This window comes from Hermetia illucens, chromosome 5 (assembly GCF_905115235.1).
Source record: "Hermetia illucens chromosome 5, iHerIll2.2.curated.20191125, whole genome shotgun sequence".
NCBI classification, from domain to species: domain Eukaryota; kingdom Metazoa; phylum Arthropoda; class Insecta; order Diptera; family Stratiomyidae; genus Hermetia; species Hermetia illucens.
This window is the reverse complement of record NC_051853.1, coordinates 18,261,870-18,274,318: the sequence shown is the minus strand read 5'-3', so window position 1 is coordinate 18,274,318 and position 12,449 is coordinate 18,261,870. Positions and strand designations below refer to the sequence as shown.

At 45.5% G+C, this 12,449-nt stretch overlaps 1 protein-coding gene across 2 annotated transcripts in view; it reads left to right on the top strand.

The window, feature by feature from the left end:
• The first annotated feature begins 2,380 nt into the window (after nucleotides 1–2,380).
• LOC119657035 (protein TRC8 homolog) overlaps nucleotides 2,381–12,449 on the top strand; it is a 29,847-nt gene continuing 19,778 nt past the window's right edge. For both annotated transcript variants that reach the window (XM_038063789.1, XM_038063788.1), the window contains exon 1: nucleotides 2,381–3,122. In XM_038063789.1, coding sequence (XP_037919717.1) covers nucleotides 2,840–3,122 — 283 coding nt within the window. In that variant the 5' untranslated portion in view covers nucleotides 2,381–2,839. The remainder of the gene's footprint in view (nucleotides 3,123–12,449) is intronic.

The window sequence follows — 12,449 nt, the reverse complement described above, 5'->3', positions numbered from 1 at the left end:
AGGCAAGGATTGGCCAGAGGGTGAGAAAGCTGAATGTTCTTGGCCTGGGCCTCGCTGATGATTTTCGCAAATATTGCTATGGCCATAGAGAAAGCCTCAACCCGTGGGTGAGCGTCGACCACCACGTTGCCCGCGCCCGGCGTATATTGCAGGCACGCGTTCAATTAGCTGAATCCGTGTTGCCTACTCTGCCTGGGAGGTATGAATAACGAAACTTCGCTCTTTCAAAATATGCTGAAAGTACTTAATTGCCGTGGAGACTGCCAAAAACTCGCGGTCGTACGTCGAGTATCGCTGCTTGGTTTTCGATAATTTTCTCGAAAAGAAACCCAGGGTGGTCCGGATACCGTTGGGTCACAGCTTATCCAGTACCATGCCGGTTGGGAAGGCTCGAGAAAGGCCATGGTTATTGCGGATGCTATGCTTCATTCGCAGTATTCGAAAGCGGCGTCGACGCCCGGTGTCCAGTTTACTTACCTTGGACCGTTTGGTTTTGCAACTCCGAGAGAGGCGCCTTTCGCTGGGCGGGATTTGGGATGCAATGCCGGTAATGATTGATAATGCCGAGGTAGCGCCTGAACTGATGCACTTGATGATAGCACGCGTTTTCGGCGGGGGTGGGCGGAAGCCTTTGTTATTGATGGAAATTCCGGTGAAGAGAACCTCTGGGAGATCGACTTGTCACTTGCCCCAATTGATCCGGAGGCCAACTCCCCAAATGGGATGATGACCTTGATGAATTTAAAGAAAATATTGGAATATGCGTCGCCGAGGTAACGATGTGGCTGCGGCGCAGAAGTTGAAACGAGGAAGCGGGTCGATGGTGAAGGCTGTGGAGAGACCGGTAAGCCTGTCAAACTGGTGACAAAGAGCAAAGACCGATTGCACGTCGGCGATGGTGAACGACCAGTGGAAGGGTGGCTCATCCGGAAATCCAGGGTAAGCTGCTGGGTGCGGAAGGTCGAAATAGGTGTCCCGTTAACGGCTTGCAATGTCAGGCCCTGCTTCGGAAGGGGTTTGGCAGCGAACCGCTTAGGGACGATGGAGAGAACAGAGTCTTAGTCGACTAGGAAGCATATCGTCATGGTGTGATCGGAGACGTAGAGTCGTTTCTCGGATGTGTCGCCAGCGATGGTCGCAACGTACGGCGCCGGCGAGCCTAGTTCGCGTCTATGCTCGTTTCGGCACCCGACATCCCATTGCGTGGTTTGCTCCTCGTTCTCACATTGGGCGACCATTGCCGGTGTGGCCTTTCGGGAGGATAGAATAATGCACCCAGTCTATTGGATACCTCCCCCCTCGGGATCGATGAGACAAAAGCGCAGAATTCGAATAAATACTGCCTTGTCACCTGTGGAGTCCCGAAATACACGGCACCATAACCCGTATGTGCCACGTGGCGACAAAAACGCCAGTTTCAGGCCAGCGGAATTACCATTCGGCAACGTCACATCTGAATGTTTCCTGACCACGTCGCAGAAAGGTTTCGCAGTTCTTGCCTCGTCAGCCGGCTGTTGCTGCTCACCTTTTTGCAGAGGTTTTTCTATCCGAACACCTACACGCTCTGCTCCGCTTGTGTAACTGTTCAACCTGGTCTTGAGGTTAATTGCATTTGAAGGCGGTGAGCTTCGCCTTCTGCTCGTTTCCCAGGCGTTTGTTGTTATATTCTTTGGCATTCGCTTGGTATTTTACGAGATCCTCTACATCCCGCTCGTCGGCAGTATCGGAATCCTTATTCTTCATAATTTTGCTCAGAATTTGTATAGCCTTCTCATACTGGCTTTTGACCAGGACACCAGTGGACTTCCACTTCTTTGTTAGTGTCGAGTGACCGACATTCTTGTCAGTCCTTGATTTTGTGGGGCCAGAACTACTACGTGTGGTGGTAGCTTCATCAGTGAGTAATCTGAGAGACTACAAAATACCTGCATTTTCCTCAGCTATCTCTGAGACGCTGTCATGGCCTCCAGCTATTCAGATTGACGCTACCCATCTGTCTTCCTTTTAAAACCTATTATCCTACCTGGGTTTTGTTGTGAAGCCAGTCGTTCTTTGGAATTTGAGGAATTTTCTTATTTTTCATTCAACAGTCTGTAATGGAAGTTATTGACGCAAAGAGGGCTCCAGCAGTAACTTTCAGAGACATCTCGAGTTTAGTAGGGAACTCTACAATGAACTTAGGCTCAAAGCTTCGTTTGTTTACATGTGAGGAGCTTTTAAAGTATCTAACGAATACAATTTCTTATTGGGATTGGCTGGAACTCTCGGCTGGGACAGGAGAGAGCAAATTGAGAGACGATTGACACACGTCAAACTCCCATCCAGCGAGTAGAGCAGCTTTTCTAATTTTAGTTCACCGCAATTAAGCCGCCCAGCGCCGTGCGAGTGGGTGAGTAAGTGGTGGTGACTTGGAGCCCACGACGGGGAGCGGGATTTGCCAGTTGGACTGTTCCCACGCGCGAGACGACGGTAGCAGAGACGCAGCTTTTTCAGCTCAGTTGCAGGCAAACGGAACGCTCGAAACTGAACGGCAGAGCGACCAACGACGGGCGAGAAAAATTTCTGGTTGTCAATTTCGAGTTTTGTGTGGAGAAATCAAAATATTTGAAATTCGCCGTTTATTTTTTACTATCCAACATCAATAACCGGAGCAGTAGACGCGTAGTCGGATTGGCAGGCATCGGGTCGGGTCGAGAGGCGCAGAATTACGGGAAAGTGGAAACAAACAAACGAGCGAAAAAGCCAGTGTTTGGGTTCGGTCGGGGGTTGGGGACGGGGCCGCGGTTCGAGCGACTGCCAGCGACGTTGCAACTCGATCAGTTTATGCATTAGCGGAGAAATGTCGGTGCGAACGAAAGTGCTCGGTCTCGTGGACGTGATTATGCGCGTGCCGCCGCTGCTGGTGATCGACGAGATCCTGAAGATCAGCATGGGCCTGCCCGGGTCCGGGTACACGGACTCCGCTGACCCGGGGGCGGTCGCCAGCACAGCAGCCAGGAACAACACGACGGACGCATTCGACGGCTCGGCGGCCGCCGACATCATGGACGCCCTCTCCACAGATCCTGACTTCTACCACTTCCTGTCGCTGACCACCTTGAAATTCATCATTTGTTTATTCGGTAAGCATTGAATCCCGACGGTGGCTCCTGTTCCGTTCGGCCCAGCTGCGCGATCCCGTTCGAAAGCTCGCGCAGTCGTTTGACAGCGCTCAGGAACGGAAACAGAACACACATAACCTCAACGCGACTCTTGTCAGATGGGAAATGTCAAATCGTGACCTCGAAACAGGTGTCAGGCAGTGGCGCGAGTGAATGACTTGAAATATTAGAAATGCTCAGAGCGTGAATTGTGAACGTGATGGTGGTGTTTGCGCGAGTGGTACCCATGCCCGCGGCTCAATGCCACTTGCAACAGTTGAATGAGGAAAGAGACTTGGAAGTGGTCTCGTCTGCTTAGCGAGATACGTGGTTGGCCGTGGAGGTGGCGCGATGTTGGCTGGCGACCTTCCCGGCTCCCGAGTAGATCCAGTGCTAAAATAGAGCCATGTCGTGCTTGTATTCTGCACAAAAATGCTAAAAATTAGTTGGTCACCACCACCTATGCTTCCTTAGTTATGCCCAACTTTGCAACCTTGCTCCTGATTTTCAATCTCCGTTAGAAAGAAACTGTTTGGGAGTTCTACTTGCGAATTGCGTTCTTTCCAGCTACCCATGTTTATGGGTTCAAAGTCATCGCGAAGTCTATAAAGATTATTATCGCATGACTGAACGCTGTGCATGCATGCACCGTCCGACTGCCGCTGATTTCGGCAGTCAAAGGTTGTCAGTTGTCTCCAGATCAACCCATTTCGCGAGCTTTCTACCGAGCAATCGGCCTCCACCTCAGCGCAAATATTCGGCTAATCGTCACATGATTCGCGACGTTTCGGAGACAACCCAGATTTCGTCGCTGAATGACGAAGGGAAAACACGCGGGAACCTTTCACATCATGACGCGCATTTGTTTACGTATTTTCTCCGGGGATAGTGGATGATTGTTGATTTCGTGCACTATCAGTTGCGAGTAATGATGACATTCAAAATTAACGCGATCTAGCATGAAATGGCGTTTTGGATTCGTATCAATGTAGATATCAAGACTGCGACTGAGCCCATCTCGGATCTTCCAATCTTTCATTTCCATGAACAATTTTTTCTATCACTTTTCTGGAATTTCGAATTCACTTCAACTACCTTCGAACGGCAACGGGTCTAAGTTGGCAGCTCAACGTCTAAATTCAATTCGTGTATGCACACTTGACTAAGGAAACGTTTTACGTAAACATGAACTTCCCAAAACATAAAATTTCCCCGTAGTTCGTCATAGAAGGTGAGGCGTTTGCACCGTTCCGGTGACAGCGTTGGAGGGCTGGGTATCTATTCCAATTACCTTGGAATGAAGGTTGAGTGTAATGTTCAAGAAGGTCACACGTTGCGAAGTTCCTAAGCGTGTTGTAATGAACTAGTTGTCGATGGTCAAAGTGACCATCCAGGTTGACCAAGGTAAACCACTAGGAAAAATCGGATGGAACTTTCACGAACTCTAGATTTGTGTCTGTAAAGACTGTTGGAAGCACATCATCCGGGAGAGCAGGGGACAGAAGTAGAAGGGGGAGAGTTGACGGCTCCTGCAACCCCTTCAACCCGAAAGTGAGAACTGCCATAATATCCTTTGAACATTTCAAAGCACCTGGCATGGACGGTATCTATCCAGCAATGCTAAAGGAAGGTATGGAGCACTTAGAGCGACTGCTAAATATATTGCTCGCATGCCTTGCATTGGGCTACATCCCTATCTCTTGGCAGAAGGTTAAGGTAATCTTCTTCCCCCTTCTTCTTGCCGAAGCCTGGAAAAGATGACTATTCAAATCCAAAGAACTTCAGTCAGATTAGCTTGATATAATCCTTGCTGCTTTGGAGAGACTGGTTGAACGCACTAAATGAAAACCAACATGCGTAACAACGTGGAAATTCCTGTGAGTCTGCTCTTCATTGCTTGGTTGCAAAAACAGAGGATGCAACTCTGAAGAGTGAGTACGCGTGGATATTGAAGGGGCATTTGACTGCATGCGGTCTCAAAATGTTTGTGATGCCGCCAGAGGGCATCGTGTTGATGACACTTTAATCTATCCTATGTTAACGCAAAGGTTACTGTGTGTTGAAGTGGGAGTCGTTTGCTACCTAACAACAGAAGCAACGAAAGGCTGCCCCAAGGAGGTGTGCTATCGCCACTTAAGTGGAGTATGTTGATCCACTCGCTACTATGTGAACTGCAAAATTTGCCAATATACGCTCAAGCCCATGCGGATAACTGGCTGTGCTAGCTGTTGGTCGGGATCTCGAAATGGTGTGTAGAAATACACAAATGATTGGCAATTGGTGTCTAAGGCATGGACTTTCTATAAATTCAAATAAAACCACAATATGGTATTATTTACAAAAAGAATGGAATTGAATGGCGTTTGTCTTCGAGAGATAAAAACTGCAACCCTTCAATTCTCCGAAGAAGTGATATATTAGGTTGGGGAAAAAGTAATGTCGTAGTTTGTCAATAGATGACGATACTTAAACATATTTTGTGTTGCACTTATCGCACCGCGTCATACTATACGGCGATTTGAAGACGACAATCTGGGCTACAGGCATCTCTTTGACAGCTTTATGATCGTACGTTTCAGTCTCAAGTTATAGCGCGTCGAAGATGGAGTCCACCAAGGAAGAAATTCGTAATATTTTACATTTTTACTACCTGAGAGGTGAAAATGCAACGAAGGCGGCCAAAAAAATTTGTGAAGTTGTGAAGATACTGTAACGATTCGCACAGCACAGCGTTGGTTCGATCGATTTCATTCTGGTGTAGTGGATGTCAAAGATACACCTCGTACTGGTAGGTCAATCGTCGTAGAAACCGATAAAATCGTCGAAATAATCCAAGTAGACCGGCATGTGAGCATTCGCTCGAGTGGCCAGGAACTGGATAAGGACCATAAAACAGTTTGGAACCATTTGCAAAAAAAGCTCGATGTTTGAGTGCCACACGAGTTGACGTAAAAAATCTCTTGAACCGGAAACTGAACGAATTCCACCAATTTTTGAAGCGGATGGTGACTGGTGATGGATGGAATGGATCATGTACGAAAATCTCAAGCGAAAAAGATCGTGGTCGAAACGCGGCGAGCCGGCCCAAACCATCGCCAAGCCCGGATTGACGGTCAGGAAGGTTTTGCTGTGTGTTTGGTGGGATTGAAAGAGAGTCATCTACTATGAGCTGCTCAACTATGGCCAGACCCTCAATTCGGTCCTCTACTGTGAGCAACTCGACCGTTTGAAGCAGGCGATTGACCAGAAGCGGCCAGGATTGGTCAATAGGAATGGTGTTCTGTTCCACCAGGACAACGCTCGGCCTCACACATCTTTGATGACCCGCCAGAAGCTACGGGAGCTCGGATGGGATGTCCTATCGCACCCACCGTATAATCCGGACCTGGCACCAAGTGATTACCATCTCTTCCGGTTCCTGCAAACGCTCTTGGTGCTACTAAGTTGGCCTCAAAAGAGGGTTGCGAAAACTGGCTGTCTGAGTTTTTTGCAAATAAGGAGGGGAGGGGGGGGGTTGTATAAGAGGGGAATAATGGAGTTGCCTTCAAAATGGCAACAAGTTTGCAAACAAAACGACGGATATTTGACTTAAATCGGATAATTCTAAGTATGTTAAATAAAGCGTTAAATTCGATCACAAATACGGCATTACTTTTTCCCCAACCCAATATTTTGAAGTTATTCTAGACAAGAAGCTTCTTTGGAACAAATTTTCTAGAGGTAAACATAAAACAAGCTCTCACAGCTTGTAGGCTGTGTAAGAGGGCCTTTGCCTCGGCATGAAGACTTAGGCCTCAAGTAGTAAGGTTTATATACAATGACTCACAAGTCCGATCGAATGACCATCTTTGGATCATATTTAAGCTTTTTTAACCGTTATTGGATTAACAAATCAAAATACCGTCAAGCAGGTGTTCAGCTTAGGCTATTACCATTTATGCAGTAGAATTGAAATAGATTGCGTTTATAAAAATGGTGCCAAATTCTGGTCAAAATGAAAACCGTACCCTCCTGAATTGCGTGAATTTCAAATGTGTAATATTAATTAATCAAAATTTCGGGTATATTCTGCAAGCTTCTTTCCATTTTTTGCCTCAAAACTTTATATATTCTATTTCTCAAGCATCTTTAACTCAACAAGATTTGTTTTTGTGATTGCTACATTTTCATTTATGATGGAACTCGTAAAATCAGATTTGGTTGCGAAAATAAAGAAAAAATTGGAGGACATTAGCAAGGACAGTAAATATCGGGCAACCATAATAAAACAAGATTTGGATGCAATACCCCAAGCACAAAAAAATCAGCAATTTTCCTGGCACTCAGACCCCCAACCTATATACCATTTTGAAGCTCAGACCCTGCCCCGATAGTAGTGATCACGAATTAAGCTTGGTTGATGAAACGTGCACGGTTGTTGTCAGCCAACAGAGCCTACTTCAGCTTACAGAAACTGTTCCGCTCGAAACGTCTCACTGTACAAGACTATGATGTTGCCAGCCCTCATGTATTCTTCGGAGAGTTGGCTTCTTAGCACGAAGAATTGCGAACTCTTGGCCGCGTTCGAGAGAAGAATCCTCCGAAGAATTTTTGGCCCTCTACATGAAGATGGACGATTCCGTAGTCTACATAACGACGAAATTTATGAGCGATACCAATACCGTCCGGTTGTGGATAAAATCCGGCTCAATAGGTTACGGTGGGCGGGTCACTTAATCCGTATGAATGAGGATGATCCAACCCGGAAAAACTATAAGGGCAATATCAATGGTAGAAAAAGAAGACGAGGTCGACCCTGCCTAAAATGGCGTACGTCAGGACGCCACACAGCTTTTAGGGATATCGAATTGGTGGACCTCGGCGCAAAACCGAGATGTCTGGAATTCCTTATTAAGGCAGGCCTAGACCGGATACCGGTTGTTGCGCCGTTGATGATGATGATGATGATCAAACGCCATTAGAATAGGCTTACGAAAAATTACGATCATTTTACTATAGAGGCCTAAGAGGATGCTGTCTTTTCAGGTGAAATGAGGATGAATAGGTGGAGATCAAATGGACGTAAGTGGACATGGCACATTGCGAAAAGAAATTGACACCACATATTGTTAAGGAAAAGCTTAAGTTGGGTGGGGGGTAATGCGATGATGTGGGGTTGCATGACGTCAGAAGGGGTCGGTATGTGTGAGAGGGTATGGGAAAGGATAACTGCTATAATGCTAATATTGCTGTTTTAAACAATAGTTTGAATGAGGGTTTTCGAAAAAGTGTTTCTGGCACTATATTTCAACACGATAATGATCCCTGAAACATTGCATTTCTGGATCTAGAGAAAGCGTTTGACCGTGTGTCACACGAACTCATCTGGTCTGCTCTACGACAACACTTAGAGCGAGCAGAACTCGTGCGCTGGGTTCAATTGCTCTACCATGATCCGAAAAGTAAAGTTCGAAGTATGGCGGGTGTATCAAAACCGCTTCGTGTCTCTGTTGATGTTCATCAAGGAAACGCACTCTCATCACTCTTCTTTGTTCTTGTTATGGCCACCGTCACATGGGATATCTAACGTCCAGCGCCCTACACACTGCTTTATGCAGATGATGTTTTCCTAGCATCTGATAGCAAAAAAAAATGGAATGATCGCCTCATGCAAGCCGGTCTCAGTTTGAATCTAAACAAAACTGAATTTTTGACGACCCCCATGAAACAGGCACAATCACTATCAGCGGCAGGGGCCTGCCCAGAACTGAGCGATTTAAATATCTCGGATCAATGCTATCAGCCAATGGAGAACTGCGTTTTGAAATTGCTGCACGCATTAATGCGACCTGGATGAAGTGAAATTCCACAACTGGTGTTCTTTGTGATCGACGTATCAGCGAACGTCTCAAATCTAAAATTTACCGTCCGTCTGCCACTCTCTACAGTTCTGAGTGTTGGCCGACTATAAGAGACAATTAACTGCGTCTTGCGGTAATGGAGACGAAGATGTTGTGTTGGACTAATGGCGTGACACGTTTTGATGGGGCGGCAACCCTGTCGGCCAAACACAACCAAGTGGCCGAGGAGAACCTCCATAGTGGTGGCACCGGGAGACGCTGTACTCACTTTGGTGAATGCTCCAAAGGCCTAATCAGGGCGATCAGACTCGAGTTTGCACGGGGACTCATCTGAAGTGGCAATTTGGCCACGAAACCTTACCAGGGGTATACTGGTACCATGAGTCCGTAGCCTACACAATGTTGGTTGGTTGTGGATGGTTGTGGATAAAATGCGGCTCAATAGGTTACGGTGGGCGGGTCACCTAATCCGTATGGATGAGGATGATCCCACCCGGAAAGTCTATAAGGGCAATATCTATGGTAAAAAAAGAAGACGAGGCAGACTCTGCTTAAGATGGAGCGATGGCGTAGGTCAGGACGCCAGACAGCTTTTAGGGATATCGAATTAGTGGACCTCAGCGCAAAACCGCGATGTCTGGAGTTCCTTATTAATGCAGGCCTAGACCGGATACCGGTTGTTACGCCGTTCATGATGATGATACTGGTACCATGGGAACCGGGATAGCCCCTGGACTCTCATACTTCGGGTGAACTCCCATTGTGTGTGAGTACAGCTCGGTTGTTTGCGGTTGGCCTCCTAGTGGAAGTTTCATGGAGGTTGAGGTTTTGCTCAAGCTAGAAGAGACCTTCGGGTTTCAGCGTGGTGTTGCGTTTAAACACGGGTACCTTAGTTCGGTAGTGATTTAGGTAGGTCTTGCATCCACCAGTATGAATGCTAAGCCATGCACTTGGTATGGACTGGTACCGTTGTTGCTTGTCCCAGCGGGGCTTTGATTGTGGTCACAAAATCAATTCGTGTCCTAAGAAGACCGTGGGATTAAGTCTTCCAGACAGGTGCTCACGTAAAACCCTCAAGAACTTAACTGTCCAAAATGAGGATATCCGCGATCGATATGGCATTGCACCGATCGTGGAAAAAATGCGAGTGAGGCGTTTTCGATGGTATGGTCACGTAATTCGCGCTAACGAGAATTCAATTGCTCAATTGGTCTGAGCATCGAAGTCGATGGTAAGCGACCAAAAGGACAACCGAAACAACGGTGGCTTGATACCCTGGATGGGGATTTAAAAGCCTCACGATTACAGCCAGATCAGGCGTTTGATAAAATAAAATGGCAAAACCGATCATCGCTTGTGAATGGGGCAAAGGCTAAAGAAAAAGAAGAATATGTGAGGAGCGACGAGCGCATGACAGCCCCGTGTCACATAGTTAAAAATTCTATTGCCCTCTAGTTTTTAGAAAGTGATTTAAATAAATCATTTGATGGAAAGCCCTGTATTGATAATAGTCAACCTCATACGCTTCACACTCTGAGTTTAATATTATTAGCAAATGCGAAGAATTTAACCAACAGCAGATATCAGCAAGTCGGGAAACCGGAAGTTTGACGCTTCAGGTATAAAAGGTTTTGTATTTCCCTATGGGAGGAGCGATGAATGCATGACAGTTCCGGGTGTACATAGATAAAAATTTCCTTGCCCTCCATTTTTTAAAAAGCGATTTAAAAAAAATCATTTGACGGAAAGTACTGTGTTGATAATAGTCAACCTCAGACGGTTCACAATCGGAGTTTAATATTATTAGCAAATGTGAAGAACTTAACCTACAACAGATACAAATAATGTCACTCGCTGTATGCGTGGGATTTCATAGTTCCCATCTATCCACCAAATTTCGTTCGCATCGGTTTAGCCATTTTGGAGAAAAGTCCGTGTGAAAGACAGACAGACACTGAATCGATTTTAATAAGGTTTTGTTTTACACAAAACTATAAAAACGATCTAAAAGAGAGGAGTTCACATTCCTTGAATGACAAGCTAAAAATTTCTTTTTTTAATTTCCAAAATTGTTAACCGAGCCGGCAAAGCCTACTTCCGATCGGTTCGATCGGTTGTGCTCGGTATTACTCCGTCACAGCACTCCGTTTTGGGTTGGGTTTGCCAAAAAAATATGAAAACTGCAAAAACGGGACTGGAAGAAAGTTATTTAGATAGATGAGTCCAAAATCAACTTGCTTGGGCCTGATGGACCAAAATATGTAGACAAAAAGCCCAAAATGCCAGTAAGAGTCTTCGACGTAATTCCTACAATGAAATTTGGTGGCGGAAAGTTGTTATTTTCGGGATGTTTTTGTGAAGAAGGTAGAAATATGGACGTTAACATGCTATTGACATAATTAAGTCGTTTTACATGGCAAATTTGCGAAAGTGGGGTAAACGTCTTGAGAGCACAGTAATGCAACGGGGCAACGACCCCAAACATAAACGTTCTTAAAGAATGAGAAAATTTCAATGCTGGAGTGGCTACCACACCACACCACAATCATCGGACTTAAAATCTCTAGAAAATTTGTGGGGCATTGGGAAAAATCGAGTTTATAATTATAATTAAAGCGCGATTAAAATTTCAAATGAACTTCGGGGACGCTGCAAAGAAGTTTGGACTCCCATTTCTCAAGAAGAGTGTCGGAGTGCCGTCTCGTATCCCGGCCATTATTAACAGAGCAAAAGGATCGTATACAAATAATGTTGGTATTTCCTTTTTAAGGTTTTGTTTATAAAACAAAACCTTATTAAAATCGGTTCAATGTCTGTCTGTCACAGGCACTTTTCTCAGAAACGGCTATACCGATTGACACGAAATTTGGTGAGAAGGTGGGACCTGTGGACCCCCAGACATGCAGTGAGTGATATCCTCCTACGTTGAGATTTAGGGGGAGTCCCCATACATGTAAAAGGGGGGTGTAAAAATTTTTTTCACCAAATATAGTCATGTGGGGTATCAAATGAAAGGTCTCGACTACGTAAGACGATGTTAATCACTGCATGCGAGGGAATTCACACTTTTCATATTTCCACCAAATTTCGTATCAATAGGAGTAACCATTTCAGAAGAAATGGGCGTGACAAACAGGCTGACGGACGGACTGTCTATTTGACAGTAAACCGATTTTAATGAGGTTTTGTTTTACACAATTGTATAATAATTGAAGGGAGTTAGGGTTGTGGGAAATTTTATATTTGAGGGTTGAGGATTGGATTTCGTAACAAAGTTAATTTTATCATTTACAATGGCAATGGAATCACCATGGGATACAGGAAATTGGCAATGGGTGGAAGAAAATAATAAAAATGCTATAATCAACATTAATGGCGAAAAAATCGATGTCCAGTCGGAGTCTGCCTTAGTAATTAGCTTGAGACAATCTGGTTTTGTATCGAATTCAATTCAGATTGGATCATCCAT